Here is a 19,694-nt window from a genome sequence, read left to right on the forward strand (position 1 = left end):
TTGAGACACGCTATTGTCCTTCACGCTTTCTGTAATATTACCACGGCCTACCATTCCCCATTTCGAAATCTCGGTCTCTTCAGCAGCCACTATTACAAATGAATCGCAAGAATCCTCAATGGATAATTTCTCCGAGGGATTAATAGCCCCGTTTGGCCTCTTCTTAAGAAGACAACTATTGTGACCCAAGTCGGGTTCTGTGTCGGTCATGATAGAAAGATTTTTGTTCTTCAAGCGTTCCCTCTCGTAAGCGATCGAAGTCTGTATTTCTTCAGTTGTTGGAACACTTTCTCGATCTTCGATCACCTTGGTGACTCCACGTCTCAACTGCTTTCTGTGTCTCAGTTTCAATATATCAGTTAACATCCTTGCAACAGATTTTCTTCGATGAAACTTCGATTACAGTATCCATAACATTATTTTTGCACGTTTGTTGCTTGTATGTAGCACTGTGAAGATCTTTCTAACACTTCATTTCCAGGTACGTAAGTCTCGTTCACATTGTTTTGGTCTTTGAATACTACAGCGCATATCGTCTACAGCCCCATGTGAGCTGCGCGCACGAAAGAGCGGCACTGACAGTCACCATACTAAATATTCAGGGAGCCAGTACAGTGGGTGATTATCAGCCAGTCTACATGGAGAAGGGGTACCCGAGATTTTTCCTCCATTGACTAATTCAGAATTCCCCAGATCCTTATCGATATACAGTTATATAAATACGAATCAGGCATTGACACCAAATTACTTTGTCAACAAAACATTTTTGCAAATCTAGATTGAGAGCAGTTTGAACTTGGAACTAGAATTGACTGTTGCGTGAATCTAATGCATTAAGACTTTATAGAATTTGAAAATTGAAGTAAGAATTATTATTTGAAATTCTAAAATAATTAGTTCTTTTTAAATATCACAGATATTATTTTTCCCTTTTATTTTAAATCTCTATTCCCTATTTTCTGTTACTTTTTTGTGAAAAAAGGGAAAAATATAATTGTGTAACATTATACGAAACAATAGGAAGAATTAAAAAATTAGATTTAGCTAAAATATGTCCTATATGTACTGTAAGTAATAAATTGAATTCTGAACAATGCTATTTTGAGATGTTTTTGCATAGATCATAAGATAGTCAACGTGTATGCATTTTAGAAATACTAATAAGATCTCTAGATATGTTAATAAATTAGAATAAGGACTGTGTATACTATAACAGAAAACAAAAAAAAATAGATGTGACTTCTTAGCGTGTCATATTATGGCTTCCGTTTGAGGACTGATGGCGACATATTAAACTTAAGATTCTTCATTTTACCGTCAAGCATTAATTGCTAAAAGTGCTATGAGATAAGATTGCCTGTTGCCAACAAATTACCATGACATCACAAAAAAAACACTTTGCACGTAACGATTCTTATAAAGTCGTTATCAACGGCTATTATAGTTTAAAGATTCATCCTTTCAATTGCCATCTGTTTGGGTTGAGAAAAATTCATGTTATAAAAACTGCATAAGTCATGAAGGTAATGTAGAAATAAAATGGGAAATAAAAGATTTCATCCTTTAAACGAAGGCAAAAGTAAGTTTTAAATTGTTGCAAGCTAGGAATGTGTCAAAAACGTTAGCAAGTGTTAGAAAATAAGTAAGTTGAGGTTCAATTGAGAATATTTTACTTTTGATCTGTAATTTGAATCGTTAATATAAGGACTGAATCAATTAAACAGTAATCCAGGATTAATAAAATACCCAAATCCGAGATAATAACGAGCTTACGGACTACTTATAAAATTTAAACTGTTTTACAGTTACTAACTACACAGAATTTGAAGTTCTGTCGGTGGTAAATGAACCATGATACATAATTAAACAGTGCCATTTTAATCTTTGATTTTCCTGTATTAACTGGTTTATATAAAATATGGTCACTATCGTTTCCAGTAAGAGTATTATATCCAGATTGAGCTAGAGCTTGTTTCGTCAGTGATACACCTATCAAACCCTTTCTCAGAGCCTAACACTTTCAAAAGCAGCAATCCTCTGCCATACTGTTCAAGAGATTCCACATTAGCATTAATCAAATCCTATCCAGTCGAAATAACCGAGTGAATCGAACGCACCACAGCTTGAAACGCGTAAAACAAGTAACAATTAAGGGGACTTACATGGGGCTGACTCCCACGTAGACCACTTTCGGCATCCACTGAATCAAAGTGTCCTCATACGCGACGTACGCGATCCTCGGCCGATAGACGTGCTTACGTTTGAACAGCACCCAGCCGAGCATTCTCTGGGCCGATGGAGAATTTTTCCAAGGGAACCTTGCGGCCAGATCGTTCGTAGGACATCGGTAAGTGACGCGGCTGCGGCACTGTTCGAGGAAGCCGCGTTATTGAGTCGTCTACCATTGTGCGGGAAATAATGTCCAGCTGTTACGAAGGTGTAATTGTTGCTGGTACGCGATACATCAGCCAAGAGAAATGAATTATAAGGTGTCATAAGTGGGATAGAAACAAAGTTACACGTAACGCCACGCTCGAGTTTAGTAAACAGAAGTCAACCTGTTTTAGCGTTTCCCTAGTCGCTTCAAAGTAACTTAAAGTGTCGATGAGTAACGTTTAACATTTAGGCGATTGGTATTAGTTCTTTGGAAGCAACAAACAGTCAATATTAACTGGCATATAATAAATAGCAGTACCTAATTGTAATTAGACTGACATGGAGTAGTGTGAGTGTCTTGTTGGGAGTGGTTGCAAAAGGTTTATTTAATATCGTTCATAATGTGGCAGGATTTAATTTTAAAGACAGTTTTATTATTATCTTCATGTTAAAAATTGATGTTAAAATAGCAGTATTAGTTTTAAATGTGAAGGTTCAGAGCTATCGACAGGATTAAATGATTCAGACTTGAAAAGTTTCGCGACCAAGGATCAGACTAAATGGAATTGTTTGCTATTATAAGCAGATTAACATAAGGAACTGGCTTTATAATGTTATTACTCTCTTCTTTTGATCTCTCAAACGAAAAATCTTCATTTTCCTGCTCATCAAGTGTTCACCGTTTCGCGAGATTCCACTTCCTTCTTCAGCGTCCCTCCCTCCATCATGTTCCCTTATCGAGCAGGGAGATTTTTATTACGCGACTGTTATTAAATAGAGGGAATCTCCTTTTATCTTTCGAGCAAATTCTATCTCTGACCTTGGGTCATTGAGTTGCACACTTTGGTCAAAGGATTTGTATAAATATTTGCGTCTTGAGACTCCAATTAACAATGCGAAATGATTCAATTTAGACATATAAAGGAAAACTTAAACATACAACGAAACAGAAGATTTAACAATTGTACTTATTATTATTTGTTTCTCTTGAACTTTAAAATACTGCACTATACTTTATGCAGTAAAAATAGTATTTGTATTTTATTTACTTAAATTATTAGTGTAAAAGTGTTGTTATTTAAGTTCAAGAGAAGAGTTAATTTTCCATGAAAAAATATACATATACACAACATCACATGGAATAAGGCACATGTAAAAATACATATTAGCGAGTAAAAGATTTAACAAAGTAGTAAAAGATTAACACAATGGTTGTCAAACTTTGCCACGATAGGAAAAATATTTCACTTGTAAGAAATATTCCAGAATCTCTATTCTGTACTGGCATATTATACATATATAAATTATCTATGCAACTATAGTTAAAATATTATAGTAATTATTATTTATACGTTAGGCTGCGAATGAGTATATGGACGTAGTTAGGTCTGTAAAAAACAGGCTAGGTTCATTATATTTAAATTAATTAAGAAATCTCCGTCGGTTTTGAAGTTACAATAAGGTGGCTTAAACTTTTGATTTAATTTTATATTTTCACAATAGATTACTCTTCCTCTCAAAATATGAGTTACCAACTTCATTTCCCTAGAATTCAGAATTCTTATTAAATAATAAGTGAATTTCTTTTAATTTCATAAGCGACAGAACTTTCTTGGTTACTTAATAATACTGACAACAAAACCTAAGGAGTCGCAGCAAGTGTCTCGAACAGTCGCATACTCGCGACGCGCAGTCTAGCCACCGTTGTCCTAAAATATTACAACGACTGGATATAAAGACATTTCCAATATCTCTCCTAAAACATCTACTAACATAATATCCCTAGTTAAACACTCCATCCAAACAGTTCACGAACGTTAACAGGACAAGGTCCTCCGCCATCCCTCGTCAATGGCAACAATTACCAAGTCCTCCCCACATCATGCTCGAGGAATTCACTAAGCACACCGAGCGAGTCTATCGAGATTTTCCACGACAGCCGGGTCGCCGTACCGAAGATCTCAATCAATCCACCTTTGCGTTTTCCGAAGACGTCCTCCGCGCACCCCCGACCACGAGCGCCGTCAGAAGCCGCGCTGCGAGGTCCTACAGGAGGGGTGGATTGAGACGTGGCGGGGTGTGGCCGGGTCTGGGGATTAACCCCCTTGACAGCCAATCATATCCTAGGGAACCCCACCAGGTCGGATGACTGGGAAAGCACCACTGAAACTGTCGTCCTCCCTCAGCCGGCAACCCCCACCGCTAATTGCCCTGGCTTTAATATCGCGTGTGGAATGAGAACTGGAAAGGGAGGACGAGGGGGGACGGTGGGGGGCTGGAGGTGATAAGGCAGCAGAATGCGCCGGAGGAATCGGGAACGGAGGCTGCGTTCGTTTTGTGTGCGTTCGTCGTGACATCTACATCGAAAGGGGAATCGCCTGGTAACGGTGTGAGCGTGAATATTTGTGGATTTTACACGAGTCTGTGAGCCTGGACGTGCACGGTCTGGTAATGCCCGATTTTCGGGGGCAATTTGCGAAGCTCGTTCGCTTTATTAATGAGCCCGTGATTATCGAGAAACGGTACGAGAGCGTAACTGAGATTGATCGACGGTCTGCTGAAGTCAATTTGCGTCATCGGGAGACACCTGGCGATGATGCTCCTGCGTTTACTTGGATGAACTTCTTTTGACCGAGTTTCGGGGATTTGATTTGTCGACAATTTTGTCAATATTTTGTGACGAGGGAAGTTATTAAATCTGTGTTAATAATTGAAAGGTTCATGAAATGACTCGTACAATTGTGAAGCAACTATGTGGTGGGTAAAAAAATTAATACTGGTAAATCTTGGAGAATATTGTCCATAAATTGGTTCCATGTTATTTAAAACAATGTTAAGTGAAACTTAGATTTCATTTCAATAATAATAATAAAAGTAATGAAATTCTGTTTGAAAGTTTGTGTTACTCTTTGTACTGTTCATATCTTAGAAAAAGAGTTTTACATAAAGGGTGTAATACGTTTATAAATTCTCTATCGTCGAATTGAGGATATTTTACATTATTCCAAGAATCTCCTACCAAAACCAAATTATCACTAAACAATGAGCTCATTTCTAAAATCAAATTAATATTTCCTCACGCCTTTTTGTTTCAACAATTGCGAAAATGAAAAAGAAATAAAAAGATGATTCTACGAAATTATAGAATTAACGAAGAACTTGTAAAACAGTAAGCAAACGTAGAAGAGCTTACATTCGTTACACTCTTAATCAAACTAATCACTAGATACGATAACTTTTATCCCCAGTTACCCCGAAAAATACGACCGAATAAGTATCCCTGTAATCTTGAGAATGAAATTAGCCGTTCATCCAAGCGTGTTCATTTTTAACGCCGCGAGACTAATTAAAGATTGCTCAAAGGGAAGGCAGAAATTCGGCGAAGCGAATGGAAACTCCCGCCTTTGGAGATCGTTGTCTTCACCTTCTATATTGGCCCGTAAGGGTGGCTCTTATAGAGCGTAGCAATTATCCGGATAAAATACTCGACGAAATTTCCGTGATAAATTTTGGCCCGTAATAAGGGCGAGTCGCAAGTCATTTGGCTGAGCTTCGAGAGAGTGGGTTGGGTATCGGGCTTCAATAGAAATTCTTTCTCAAACCCCTCCAAGGCAAGCGCGCGCCCTTTACCCGTTTAATTTAAACATTTGTCGCTAATCTCGTTCGATACTGCCGCTAGTAGCTTCCTCCAGTCGAAAGCTAATATGTAATTGCCGACTTTGAATGTAGTGTTACGAGGGTGGAAGCTCGAGACGTTAAGGGGATGCTTTCTTTCTGTAGTCGTCTTTGTGAACGCCTTGGGAGGAAAGTTGGCGCGCTGCGACAGAAATTAAATTGTACCGTTGTTAACATTCTAGCAGCAACGTTTACGTTGTACTGGATTAATTCCGTGGCCCTTTTCTGTTAATTGAGAGACGAGTTAAGTTGAATTTAAACGAGTTTCGCAAACTCCTATAACGCTTTGGAGTTTGAATGGCGGGGTCGTCGGTGCTGTTAAAAATGTAATTTCGTGTTTAATTTTATGACATCGTTATTCGTTCGTCCTTTGAACCGCTTCGGAACTTGCTAACTTGGCGGCCATCACGGAAATATATGATTTAATTACGCGATCCATTGTCTGGTTTTCTGAAACATGTAAGGCGTGGCTTAAGTAAATTTAGGATTTATTGCTCAATCTCAACTTCATAATGGTTCCTTGGAACTTTTTGTCCTGGCACTATTAAATTCAACTCTATTTTCTTCTCACCGACAAACTTGTATACTTTGAAAAATATTTTGGAAGTTGATAGGTATTTATTATTTTTTATGTTGGATATATAACAACGCATGGCGATCGACTCTTATAATTTGCTATACAATCGCGTAATTATGACAAGAAACCGAAAGCAAGAAAGACCGACAAGAGATAAAACATGGGCGTAATTAAGGTCTTGCCCTTGAACTTAAGCTCCTTAGAGGTTTTCTGAGGAACTGAAATTCCCGCATATCCGTCAGTGTCTAATGAGGGGATTGCGGATGAAGTTTCAAGTTGAGGAGGGGCAATTAGGCAAACCGTAGTTGCTGTAATCGTAAGTCTGAGAAGCCTACTAACAATAATAAGCCGTAATTGATTTGCTAATATTCAAATGCTATGGATTAATAAAATTAAAAACTAAATATGACTTTGAAAGTTACTACTATTATAAAATACTAGATGTGTTAACGAGTAACTAAATAAATACGAAGAAAACTATTGATCGCTTCAAAACCAAGTCGCTGTAGATTCCCTCAAGTACAGGGTGAATTTTATCCTTTCGCATTAAAAAAACTTAAAATATGTTTGAAATTGTAATATCTACAAATTTTTACATTTGAATACTTAAATGCAGAGATTTTTTAAAACTTGAATATTTAAATATTTATACATTTGGAATAGAAAAGATAATAAAGATATCATACGTAATAATAACCCACGGTAAAAATTGCAACTGTAACTATTCACTTCTATACCTTCTATTACTTGAATCAAACATAGCAAAGGGATAAATTCTCACTTAAGGTCTCCAGAACAAAGACACTAACAGGGAATCATCTCCAAGTGAATTCATCAGGCCTGACGACTGTCTCAATCCCACGGCAACGCAAGAAAGATCGCCAGGGACAAAATTAAACGACCTCATCATCATTAGAACGACCACCTAATTACCAGGACGTCTTAGATGACGTCGTCGAGGAAGGAAGACGCGAGGCACTCGGCGACGTCTACCTTCGTGTGTAAGTGTACCACGATGCTCATCCTTATCGTATGCTCCGGCACCAGCGAGGTTGGATAAACGTGGATGGAGGGGCTGATCCACGTTGGTCTACACGGCAAAGCTTATTAATGGGGATCGCGAAGGGGGATGGAAGGTCTAGAACACAGAACCAGAGAGGAAGAACGAGCAGCGGGCCTTGGGAGCCGCCGCTGGATCGTGGCTGGATGGTTTGAGGTGGAGGGTGGAAAAAAAGTAACAGACTCCCGGCAAATAACCCCCACGGTGCTCGCTAGGGGCGTGTCCCCAGCGGCGGGGTGATGGCAAGATTCGGCCAACCAGAGTTCACTGCGCCACGGGCTTCCTTCGTCGAATGAAAAAATATTGACCGCGGCGAGGGGGTATTCTGCGGTCCATTTGGGGGTTGCGGAGGTGAAACGCAACGCTTGGACTGATTGTTAGGAGAGTAGCGGCCGGGAGCAGGGGGGCGCTGTGCAGGGTGAATACCCCCCTCGTCACGTACGGGATCATTAGCCGGTTATCCTTAGTCCTGCTGGCCAACCCTCTCTGATAGCGGTGATCCTCGTGCCTGACATCATTATCCTGGGATGCTGTGCAGCGCCAGCGCGGTTCTGCCGTCCTTCCAAGTCACCCTCGTCATCGTTTCACCACAACGTCTCCTGTTTTTCCCCTTTCTACCGATGCTTTGAGTATTACGCGACCCCTGGACCACCGTAGACCTGTCTCCTCGCTCGTCGCGACGATTCGACGCGTGATGTCGGTGCGTGAGTTCTTTCGTCGAACAGCTTCATTGTGACAGAGTGTACAGTGATCGGAACCTCAAGAATTTAATATTAGTTTGTTAACGATGGGCAGCCGCCACTTTGCGAATACTGTGTGAACACTGTTGTTTCTTAACCATGGACCCGCGATGCAGAGATTTATTTTGAATTTGTGTCGAGATACGTGCAGTTGAATATTGCAAATCGAATTCTTCAGGGGTTCGAAAGTGTAGAAGCTCAGACGATTATGGAGCCCAGCGATCCGTCGGGCAGATTGACCGTCGAAGACCTGTCAGATTGCAGAAGCGACAGCAGTCACTCGGAGACCCAGTTGAGAGCATTCCAGGATTATGAGCGAATCAAAGAACTGAATCTGTCGGTGGACAAGTCGAAAGAAGATTCTCCTGTGGAGCCAAAGGACTTCCATTTGGGTCTGGAATCTGGCAGGACGCCGATTCGTTTCGAGGATTTCGAGAACGCGGCGAGGAATCATCCCATGACGCTTAGCAAAGACAAAAACTTTGGATATATTGCGAACAGTCTGAACGAAATGGCATATCCCATGGACAGACCAAATGAGAATGAGGAATCTGTGAACACTACCAACCTCTGCAGGTCCAAGAATCCAACAGCTAAGGATCTGCTGTTCAATCTTCGCGAGGGCAGACACAAAAATTCTCACACTGGACTATATGGCAAGGATCTAAACTTCGCTGTTTCAGAGAAGGATATGAAGGACTTTGGACTGTTAAAGAATTACAGTCTCGATCGAATGAAGGAGTTCAACCTGTCATTGGACAGAATGAGGGATACACACATTGGAAATTTTGCTTTAGAGAGACTGCGTGGAGGAGCTGGTCTTTTGGAGAATCCTCCCATGTTAGAACATAACGAGTTTAAGAATATTCAAATGCAACCACGGAATCAGAATCTTGAGACCATCGCACTGGAGCGTATGAGGCGCTCACATTTGTTAGGCACGGATCTTTCAGCTCAGAATCTGTCGTCTCAGCTGCCTCATCCTCATTCCATCACACAGATGCAGCACTCGCAGCAACAACAACAGCAGCAAGCTAAATCCTTCACTATCGACGCGATTCTTGGACTGAGGAACAGTCCTAGGGAGAAACGTGGACAACAACAACAGTACAAAAAACACCAAGGTATCTAATTGGCATATTTCTATTCAGGTGTTCTGTGTATTTTTGAAAATCAAAGTTAGAATTAGATCAAAGTTAAGTGTCTATACCTCTATATATCTCAAAGCATTTTACTTGTCGCGTTTAATGATAAGAAATAGTTTTGACTATAGAGTAGAACTCAATTTTTTAGCTATGGATTACTTTCAAGCACTCTGTAGTCTACTACTGATACTTTGAAGTGAAATTGGTATCAAGCGTATGTCCAGTAATAATTTTCGATTACTTCGAGTGAATTTCGATCAAAAACAAATGCGAATGACGAAATGTCTTGACGATAGTTCATTCCTAGATAGTATAGTGAACATTTTTTTATCAGTTTCATACTTTCAATTTGATAAATTTTTGGTCGTATTACCTACGGCACAGAAACATTGGAAATTTTACCTACCAATTTTCTGATATCTCCAATCACTTTAACATCATCATCACAACTGCGAGGTATAAGCAAGAAAGAAGCAAATCTGGTTTTGACGTTTCTCTAACCTTCAACTGTAGACTATGCTTAAGTATAACAAACATGGTCCCTATAATTTAAACCAAAGAGAAATTAAAGAAGAACTTTTGTTTTCTATTTCAAACGAATAATACCACAACCCCAAAAAATTTAATCCACATTCAAAATTGAAAATATAAATTAATGAAGGAGGGTCTTCTCTAATTAGGAATCAATTGCGAGGCATTCAAATCTGCTTTCACTTAAGTGGCCCTAAAAAAGCTTGTCACTTATAATAATCAATTCAAATGATTCATCATCCTACTCATTTAAATATTACAAAAAAGTGATATCAGGTATTCAAAAACGCTTAATCCATAACAAAATCTTCCATTTCAGGTCAGGAAGGTGGTACCAAGAACGGAAGCTCGAGTTCGTGTTCCGGCGGCGGAGGGAAGCTGAAGAGGGTGCGAACGATCTTCACGGCAGAGCAGCTGGAGCGGCTTGAGGGAGAGTTCGCGCGTCAACAGTACATGGTTGGCCCAGAAAGACTGTACCTGGCACACGCACTCAGGCTGACGGAGGCCCAGGTGAAGGTCTGGTTCCAGAACCGACGCATCAAGTGGCGGAAGCACCACCACGAGCAACAGAGCCAGAGAGTGCATGAGTTTCAACGAACACTGAATTCGTCCTTGGAGCACGAGGACAGCAACGAGACCGATAAATGGTGAAAAGACCCCGTGTTCCTCGATCGAGCATCGCCACTTCGTTTCCTCGTTTCACCCTTGCTTCTTCCGTTCATCGATCCTAGAAATGTTCGACTGCTCGTTTGGGACACGATCAGACTGATCGGGAGGGGGATGAAGGCGCTCTAATGCGATATTTCTTTTTTTCTCGTGCTTCCTTCGAGAACTACTCTCGAACTGATTTTCCTCTGGAACATGATTCATGGGAAAGAAGGAGCTTCGCAGAGCGCAGATAGTCTTACTCGGAGGGCAAGACTGTAGATCTTGATCGAGGATCTCGAGGGAATATTAGTGTGCTTCGAAGGGGTTACGAATGTCTCGTAAACGTTGCTGATACTCGCTAAATGTACTCGTGTAATCGACGAATCAAAGAGTTGTGAATCGAACACTTGGAATTAACGTATTGATCTTGAGTTAGGACTTCTTGAAAGTTTGTAAGGAAGCGTGAAAAATAGTCAAGCATTATTGTTTTGCGTGACATCTAAAACTGGAGATTGAACATCTTCGAATTGTTCAGATTTATTCAGTGTTTGTATCGTTGGACAATGATGCAATAAGGAACAATGGTATTGTAGAAGGATATGTAAATTCCAGTCAAGTACGTGAAACGTGAAAGGACATTTAATCGTTTTCTTCGAATATCGTGTGACAAAATCGCGATAATGAAGCAAGTCGATCATAAATCGAAATATCCGCCGCACTCTTTCTCCGAAACTAGAGATTCATCTGATTCTTATTGGAAATATCCTCAAAAGAAGAGTCAGTCGTTCCCAGGTGGTAGGAGCAGCAGGTAGTTATCCAAATTCAATAAATGTTTGCCATGATCTAATAATTGAGAAATCTCCTTCCAATAACATCCTTAAGGAATCCAGAAACAGTAACGAGCTATTATTCCTGTTCGACTTCCTACAAACCAACGAAGAGTTATGTCTGCCCTGATTCAATATATTCTAAATACACATCATCCCATGATCCAGATCCGTCGCACTGTAACCCACAAAGCCATTCTAAATCTGGTAAAGACAAATATTATCTCTCCAACTATTCGATCGCAAGAAAGAATCGTTACGACGAGGATTTGGGAGACAATGAAAAATTAAAGTACATCAAAGAAGAGCTGGAAAACTTTACCGAGGATAACGGAGAGGCAGATGCAGAAGAGGAGGTCACAGGTTAAATAAGGCTCTCATTTGTTAGTGGATCGAAAAGGAAATTTAATTCACCACGAATTTCTCTCGACAGAGGATGGTAATGAGACAGATGAATTCCTAAACAAGGATTACGAGGAGCAGATAACAGACGACGAAAGAGAGGAAGAATGTGATACGTCTCAACAGACCCATAGAGCCCAGAGGATAGGCAAGAAGGAAGCATTGCTGAGACAACAGCAATGGAGAGCCGTCGAGGAGCAAAATCTACGAAGACTTCATTGCAAGCAACGCGCGGCTCTGGGCCAAGGTCATTCTTCACCCTCCAGGTTCGTAAGATGGGGTGCTTTAGCGCATCATTTACATTCCTTATTATGTACATACACTATGATTAATGATTAATTAGTAATTTTATAGCGTTCATCGATTTTGAGTTGAACTTAGCATTGAAGATTCGATTTTCGTATTATTATATATTTGAATAATTAAATTCAATAAACAGCTACCAAACTAGTTTTACTTTGACACAATACAATTATTCCAATTCAGAATCAACCCCAACTTCTAGGAATTTAATGATTTAAGTCCAAATAGCTAACTAAAGATACTATAGCCTAAGGTTAATAAAATCAGGTACTGTCACAAAATCGCCGATCATGACGACCACGAGCCCTTATCAGAAGATGACTTCGTCCCAACGTCGCTGAAGAATTCAACTAAAAGGCCAACCTCGGACTATCAGCAGTGGTCACATTCGAGGAACGAGTCTGATCGATACGACTCTGTATCTCCACCGGTGCAGACACCTCGAAGAGCCCGTACGAAGCCAGAAATTGACCAGGTGATAGAACCAGAGTTCTACAAGATAAGGAAGTGCAATCGTTGCGGTAGCGTGTCGAGCAAGAAAAGCGAGCTGCCTACAAAGGGCAGCTGCAGATTCGATGATCGCGGAGGCATTCCTACCAAGGGACCAATTGGTAAATCTTTTTGTAATCATACACTTGAACTTGCTGAACTTCGACACTTCGATTCGTATATTAGATTTACTATTAGAGATTTGAAGCTTTCACGACCTACAACAGATTTCACTGTTGAGGTTTTTGGGAGTAAGCTTCAATAGGAAAGATTTACAATTAGTTATCCATTAATGCAAAGATTTAAGTAGTATGGATTTATTATTTAATATAGTTCAAAGCAAGGAGTGTTTTGAACCTATTTAGTAACATAGACTTACTAGAGCAGAGTTTACTACAGCCTTGAGTGACCTAAGGTCACTAGCGCATAGTTTAGAGAAAAGTTCGATGGTCTGGGCCTATCAACGCAAGGTTCAGTGTATAGTCTTTGTTCTATTAGGAATGAATTTAATTAGCTCACTATATTTATTCTGATTTATCTATGTCAGTACTGCTCCGTGAATTTTGGTTAATATTAACATTTTTCTAATTTTTCAGGCGACGAGCCCGATAGCTACGAGCAAGCATATTATGGCCGTTGTCTTCTGAGGCACAGCGCGAAAGACACGAATGAGATCCCCAACTCCATGTACTCGATGAAAGCTCGTAGACCTCGAGACGTGAAGTCACCGACGATATATGAAGTCCCTGAACAAGGCCAGGCTGACAAGTTTTCGAGCGACTATCCGCGATCTTCTGCGAGGCACCACAGAAGAGCAGTGGATACGTTCCCCGAGAAGATGAAGTGTACTGTGCACACATCCTATAGTCCTTCGCGAATGTCGCCTCGATACGTGGAGTAATCTATTCTCGAAGAGTCGAATCATGTCGAAATTCTGTGTGATGTTCGATAGGAGCATGTTGGGGACTCGAACTGAAAATTCTGGCAACATTTCGGAATCGAATGTTCTTTCTTGCAAGTATTTTCATATACCGATTCGTTCTTCGTTCGATCATTGTTCTAAGAGTATGTGTTTGATCGGAAATGTAGGAAAAGAAAATCCCTTTGGTCGTGATATAAAGACTTTTTATCGAGGTACAAGCATCGAGAATGTATCATGTGGTAGTAGTGTATAATCCTATACGATCATTTCCCTCCTACTGGTTGTGTAATATATATTTTTGTAACTGTCTTTGACCCGTGTAGATGCCACTGTGCGTTCTCAGCAATCGAAATTTGGTAAGAGCACCAGTAGCACCGATGTACATATTAGACGATGCTAAACACTGACTAGGATCGATGTGTCCTTTGCTTATCGTTTTCAGTGTAATCACGTTCTCTTCGGCACCGGCACACAAAAATCGACTGTATATATCACACACGTGACACCTGATGTTATGATTGTATGTACACGCGTACATGTTACAAAAGAATAAACCTTCGAATCTGTAAATTCTGAGCAGTGATATTTACCTTCACCTCCCTTCTGTTTAACCAATTACAGATATAACAACGCATAATTCCGTAATACAATCTGTAACATTGCTTCATAACAATTTATCTATTATAGAAATAGTGAAATGATATTGGACAATATTGGAAAAGATATCAAATTTACGTATTTACAGTTTAGAAATCATAATCATGGCCATAACTATCTAATAAAATTCGTTTTTTGTAAGTATTTTTTAAGATTATAAGAAACAAGTTTTTTACTTTTATTTTATTTTTTTTTGCCATGTATTACTAAAATCAGATCATCTAGTAATGCAAATTTAAAAAAAAATTATACTAAGCGTTTAGCAACAGGTAGTAGATATTTTCAAGAGTAAGTAATTCTACACGTCAAAATAGAACGAAAATTAAGAATAGCGAAATAGTGTTTGACGTTTTGCTTTCAAGTTATTAATTGTTAAAGATGCATCTAAAATGCGCCTGAAATATGTCTGACTTGAAATAGGTCTTATTCTACTCTCGGCGTGCATTAGACTGGTCAAGTCAAACATAGCAGCGCTAGTAGAATAAGACAGTAGAATATGTCTAGTCAGACACATTTCACAGGCACATTAGATACAATGCAATTTCATACGAATAAAATGCAACTTTACCATTCTCACTATTGTCTTGTTTTGACATATAACATCTTAGAAATTCTGATACTTGTTATCGAACACTCTGTGTAGATATGGGTATAAAACTATAATCGTAGGATATAGAGCTATTAATATTAACCATTGGACTATTAGGATAAATTAAAATGCAGAAGATCAAAGGTACAACTGAAAATTAAGTTTAAAGAATTTCTTGCAATTACACATTTCTTTTCACAATTAGTACCAATTAATTAATATCACTTCTTGAGCTCTTTCTGAGATTTCATTCACTGATTACAAACGGGGTGAAGCTTTCTGCTGGACCACAAAGGAGAAGATGCTTTTGTTTAAATATCAATAAGATGCAGCACTCTGTCGCTCATTCGTGATGCCAGAGGACTTTGTTTAATTAAACTTAACAGATTTATTATAAGTATTGAAACTTTGGGGCGAATATTGTTTATTTTAATAATGATCGAGTTTCAAAATGTAATGGTAGTTATTTTTTGTTTCAAATAAGCTACAAATTATGAAAAGATCTAAATATACTACAATTGTATAATTTTGGAACCCCAGGAAATGTATTTATGAAACTTAAAAAGTAGGATTGAGTGATGCACAAGAACTGTTATTTCTCTGCAAATTCAATTCATTAATGGCTAAATCATGGGTCACTTCTCCGTCAAGTACTTAGATTGTTGTACATGTAGTTTTACTGTAATTAACGTTACCCCTGATGTGTAATGCATAAGTTCATCGCTTTATCGATTAATCATGTGTGACCAAAAATGGTGGCTAAAACTTGTTACACAGAAGTGTCCTACAGTCTACATTTAATATATGACAGTCTAACACAAGGATAAAGTCACAATAGAATCGACTGACACAATCGATTGAATCGGTGAAACAGCCACAAAGTTATGATCGTTGATTACACGAATACACGTCGCAGAAACGAGCGTAATTCCACCACAGAAAAATCTGACGTGGATGACGTTGGTAACTAATATTCGCTCGTTACGCGCAGCCTCTTTTGTCGTCGTGATAAATTAGCCGCCGACCCATGTCAAAAGGCTACAAAGAAAGCAAACCTTCGATGGAGAATCATACGGACTTCGCTATCATACGAAAACGTCCGTGATATCGATTGGAAACGTGACAGTCTAATCTATTATCCACCCTCAAATTAAATACAACCGGATTAATGAAGCTAAATTTTTGCAGTAATTTGTAAATTAAATTTGTAAGATTGAAAAAATGATTTGCAAAATAAAAAAGGCCTAAAATCACAAATAAAGTCTAAATCTTTTTACACAGCTTGAAATATTTGCAAGGGTAACATAGTTAGTTTTGAGCTTTAAAAAAATGTGACGAAATGAAAAAAGCAATAATATATATTGAGTTTATAATAGATCAATTTGTGTGTGATGTAGAAACTTCGTAAGACTCTTACCTTTTACTTGTACATAAAAAATATTTTCAGAAATTTGTTTAAAATTTTGTAAGCTTGTAATTGCTTTGTAAATCTATCGAGTTAAATAAAAAAATTCTTAGTCAACGTCGATTCCTGAGTTATCCTAACAGTAAATCCTCATTAACTAATCACTAAGCTAATTCAGTCGCGAGCAGTTAATGAGGGAGGGTAGCTAAACACCATAAGATTGACTGAGAATCTTAAAACTCCTAAATTATATAATGAAACAAGAACAAGCTTTAATTTATAAACCCCTATAGATTATCTGTATTCTTTCTTTATGTACTTTGGCAAATATTACAACATTGCACTGTTTAAGATATTTTTAAAGAACATTATAAACATACAGATTAACTTTGTTACAAACTCAATTAAACATTGTAATAAGATTTACATTTGCATTTGATCTTGGATTAGGTCGAATCCCGAGGAATATTACAAAATTACCTTGCAAAAAATTAATTCTTGCAAGAAGTTCCAAACCTTTGATCGTATGGACACTAGACTAGCCAGTATTAAAATGCTGCAAAATTTGGAAATTATGACACAAAAGTAATCTCAAAAATGAACAATCCTAGATATTTTAACTCATTTCAAATAAATGCAGATTTTCCAACTCCGCGTGTTCTAAGCGAATGAGACATCGAATTAAGGAACCCCTCGAGTAATTCGGAAGTTTCTCAACCAGAGTCTCGCGGGCGAAGGGCCATATTAAAACGTACACTTCGAAATAATCTAGATTATTCGGTAAAGAAATCTCAGCGCGTATCAAAATCGACGCGAAGAGAAAAGAGTGGAGATGATAAGCCTCGATATCTAAAGCTACACCCCCGTCGGCGCGAGATGTAAGCTCCGCCTATCTCTGGGGTTACACCAGGGACTTCCAAGACCCCCGTGAACCCCCCACCATCTGACAGGGGGGAAAACCCAACCCCCCCTTTCATCGTCGTTGGCATCCACGGCATTCCAATTAGCTCGCGAATCAAAAGAGCCCCACTGCCTTTGTGGGGTCTCACCCTACCCCCCCCTTTCCAGCCCTGCTAAACTGTCTCCTTCCCTTTCCTACCACCCCTCCGTTTCGTTTCCCTTTCTCGTGTACCCTCGTTTGCTTTCCTCTTCCTTGTTCACCCCGACCACGCGTCCTCTTTCTCCCTTTCCATCTCTGTTTTCTGCTTCCGTTATCTATCATTCCTTCCCTCTCCTTCTTTCCCCTAAACCTTCATAGTACGCTTGTGTTTTATGGTACTCGCCCGATCTCGTCCCGCGTAGAATTTCGAGTCGCGTAGAACCTTCCAAACCGTAATTCGGAGAGTAAATCACCACATATGTTGCATGACTTCTACCTTGGATTTTCTACCCGATCCGAGGTGAACAGCGGGCTAGTTCATGAGTTAAAATTGTCTAACTTTTGGGGGTTTAGGAGGCAAAGTTGGGGACACGGGAGGAAAGAAAAAATCTGTGCGAGCCTGTCGGAGTACACGATCCCCCCAAAAGCTCGTCCTCCGAGCCGCCCAAGCGTCCTGGTTTCCCTCCTCACACAGTATCCGCGTGTTTGTACGCGCGGGGTCGCCGCGGCTAATTGAAATCGGAGGAAACCGCTCGTGACGGTTTCCCCTCCCGCCTGGCCGCGACGAAGCGCAACGCAAATTTTATTACGGCGCGCCTCTATCCACTTCGTTAGATACCACTTTGTTTATCATTCGCGGATATTAAAATCGTCAGCACGGTGCGCGCGCGTGCCTCTCCACCCACGTTTCCCTTCCAATTTTCCATAAATCCGCGGCTGGCGCATATTTTTTTTTTTTTCGTCCGTTTCCAATGCTGGTAAGCACTGGACAGATTCGCGTTTCGTCAGATTAAAATCGGACGGCTAAGAATTCATCGTTCGAACGAGTCGATGGCATCGTGCCACCACTCGGCTTTCTCTGCTCTCTCTTTTTTTTCGACTGTTTGCTCTCCCCTCCCTATGATGCGTTTATGAAATCAACGCGGGGATTTTTGCCGTGTCGCTAATTGCCAGCGAATCGCAGAGCATTCTCGAGCTCGGCCAATCGGAACGAGTCGCTGGGAATCGATGTAACTCGTGCGAAATTATGTCAAAGGGCGTACCGTTATTAAATATGCTTTTCAATGCGCGACCAGCATATAGAGGCACCGTAATCGACGCTCAAATATTTGTAATTTGAATACTTTCGAACGAAAACTCGCGACACGTCGGTTTCCCCATTCGACACTATTATTCCACTCAATCGGATCATTAGTTTCGGAAGCCTCATTTTATGCGTATTACTGCTATGAAAATTCGGGATAAAGAACATCTGATGGCGTTTCTTGTTGACTGCGCTGAAATAGTGCAGGTTTATAGAGGAGATAAATATACACTTTGTAGAGTGGTCATTATGCTATAGTACTGATTCGATTATATAGTCATTGTCTGACGCTGGTTTCGTGATCCCTGCGAATAGTGTATCTAGCAGTGCTATATTCATCAAAATATTATTAGTGACAGTTTCCTTTAGGGATTATAGTGTCTACATATAGTACATTTCAAAATTAGTATCGAGGTGAAATTATTATTAGTAAAATAAGAAGTATGTGTTTATTACTGTTAACCACACTTAAAACCTACAATTTTTTACAAATAGTATTGTACTTGAATAAAATTCGGTTCTTTTTATAGAACATTTAAATTACCATATTTGTTTTCACTCAATGTCGACTAAAGATTAAAAAATTCTTTGTAGCTTCATTTGTTTAATCGCACAGTAATTACAGTAGATTATTGAAATTTTAAAAAAGACTTTTAGGAAATTTCGTCTGCATTTACTTTGATACTATAAAGCACCGAGATATTTAGGTGCACCCCTTGTGGAGTAGCATAAGCATCATACTTTCCATAATACTTCGTTTATTACGAATTTTTCGAAGAACAGAGGAAGCAATCGAAACGATGTGTAGGAGACTGCAATCATAGGATATGTCGGTACGATCAAAGGGCATTCCTTTGGGTGAAACACGCCAAATACTCGCGTCAGAATCATATCGAACGGGGCCTGTAATGCGTATAAGCAAAAGGTAAAATATTGTATAAAATAAGCAACGAAACGAACAGAAATTTTCATTTTGTTAGCAATTCTAAAAAGAATGCTGGAAAGAAAATTAGTCAATTTAGAGAAACAAATGTTTTTCAGATTTGTGGGTTTTAAAATTTTGAAATTACCCCTTCTTTCAACATACACTTATAGTTGAACTGAAATATGTATTTTAAAGTGACTAAAATGTGATTCAATAAATATTTCTTATTAATATATCAAT

The 19,694-nt window shown here is 39.2% G+C and overlaps 2 protein-coding genes across 2 annotated transcripts; both read left to right on the forward strand.

Moving 5' to 3' along the window:
* Window positions 1-8,636: 8,636 nt before the first annotated feature.
* Window positions 8,637-10,781, forward strand: LOC143177191 (uncharacterized). Its single transcript, XM_076375014.1, has 2 exons — window positions 8,637-9,552; window positions 10,424-10,781. Exons 1-2 carry the CDS (start codon window positions 8,637-8,639, stop codon window positions 10,753-10,755), a joined length of 1,248 nt encoding a protein of 415 aa, XP_076231129.1. The 3' UTR covers window positions 10,756-10,781.
* A 651-nt stretch (window positions 10,782-11,432) lies between these two features.
* On the forward strand, window positions 11,433-13,674 carry LOC143177113 (uncharacterized). Its single transcript, XM_076374901.1, has 5 exons — window positions 11,433-11,560; window positions 11,635-11,942; window positions 12,013-12,247; window positions 12,552-12,895; window positions 13,370-13,674. The coding sequence occupies exons 1-5, from the start codon at window positions 11,433-11,435 to the stop codon at window positions 13,672-13,674; spliced, it is 1,320 nt and encodes a 439-aa protein (XP_076231016.1).
* Window positions 13,675-19,694: the final 6,020 nt, after the last annotated feature.

Source organism: Calliopsis andreniformis, chromosome 3 (genome assembly GCF_051401765.1).
Source record: "Calliopsis andreniformis isolate RMS-2024a chromosome 3, iyCalAndr_principal, whole genome shotgun sequence".
In the NCBI taxonomy this organism is placed as follows: Eukaryota; Metazoa; Arthropoda; class Insecta; order Hymenoptera; family Andrenidae; genus Calliopsis; species Calliopsis andreniformis.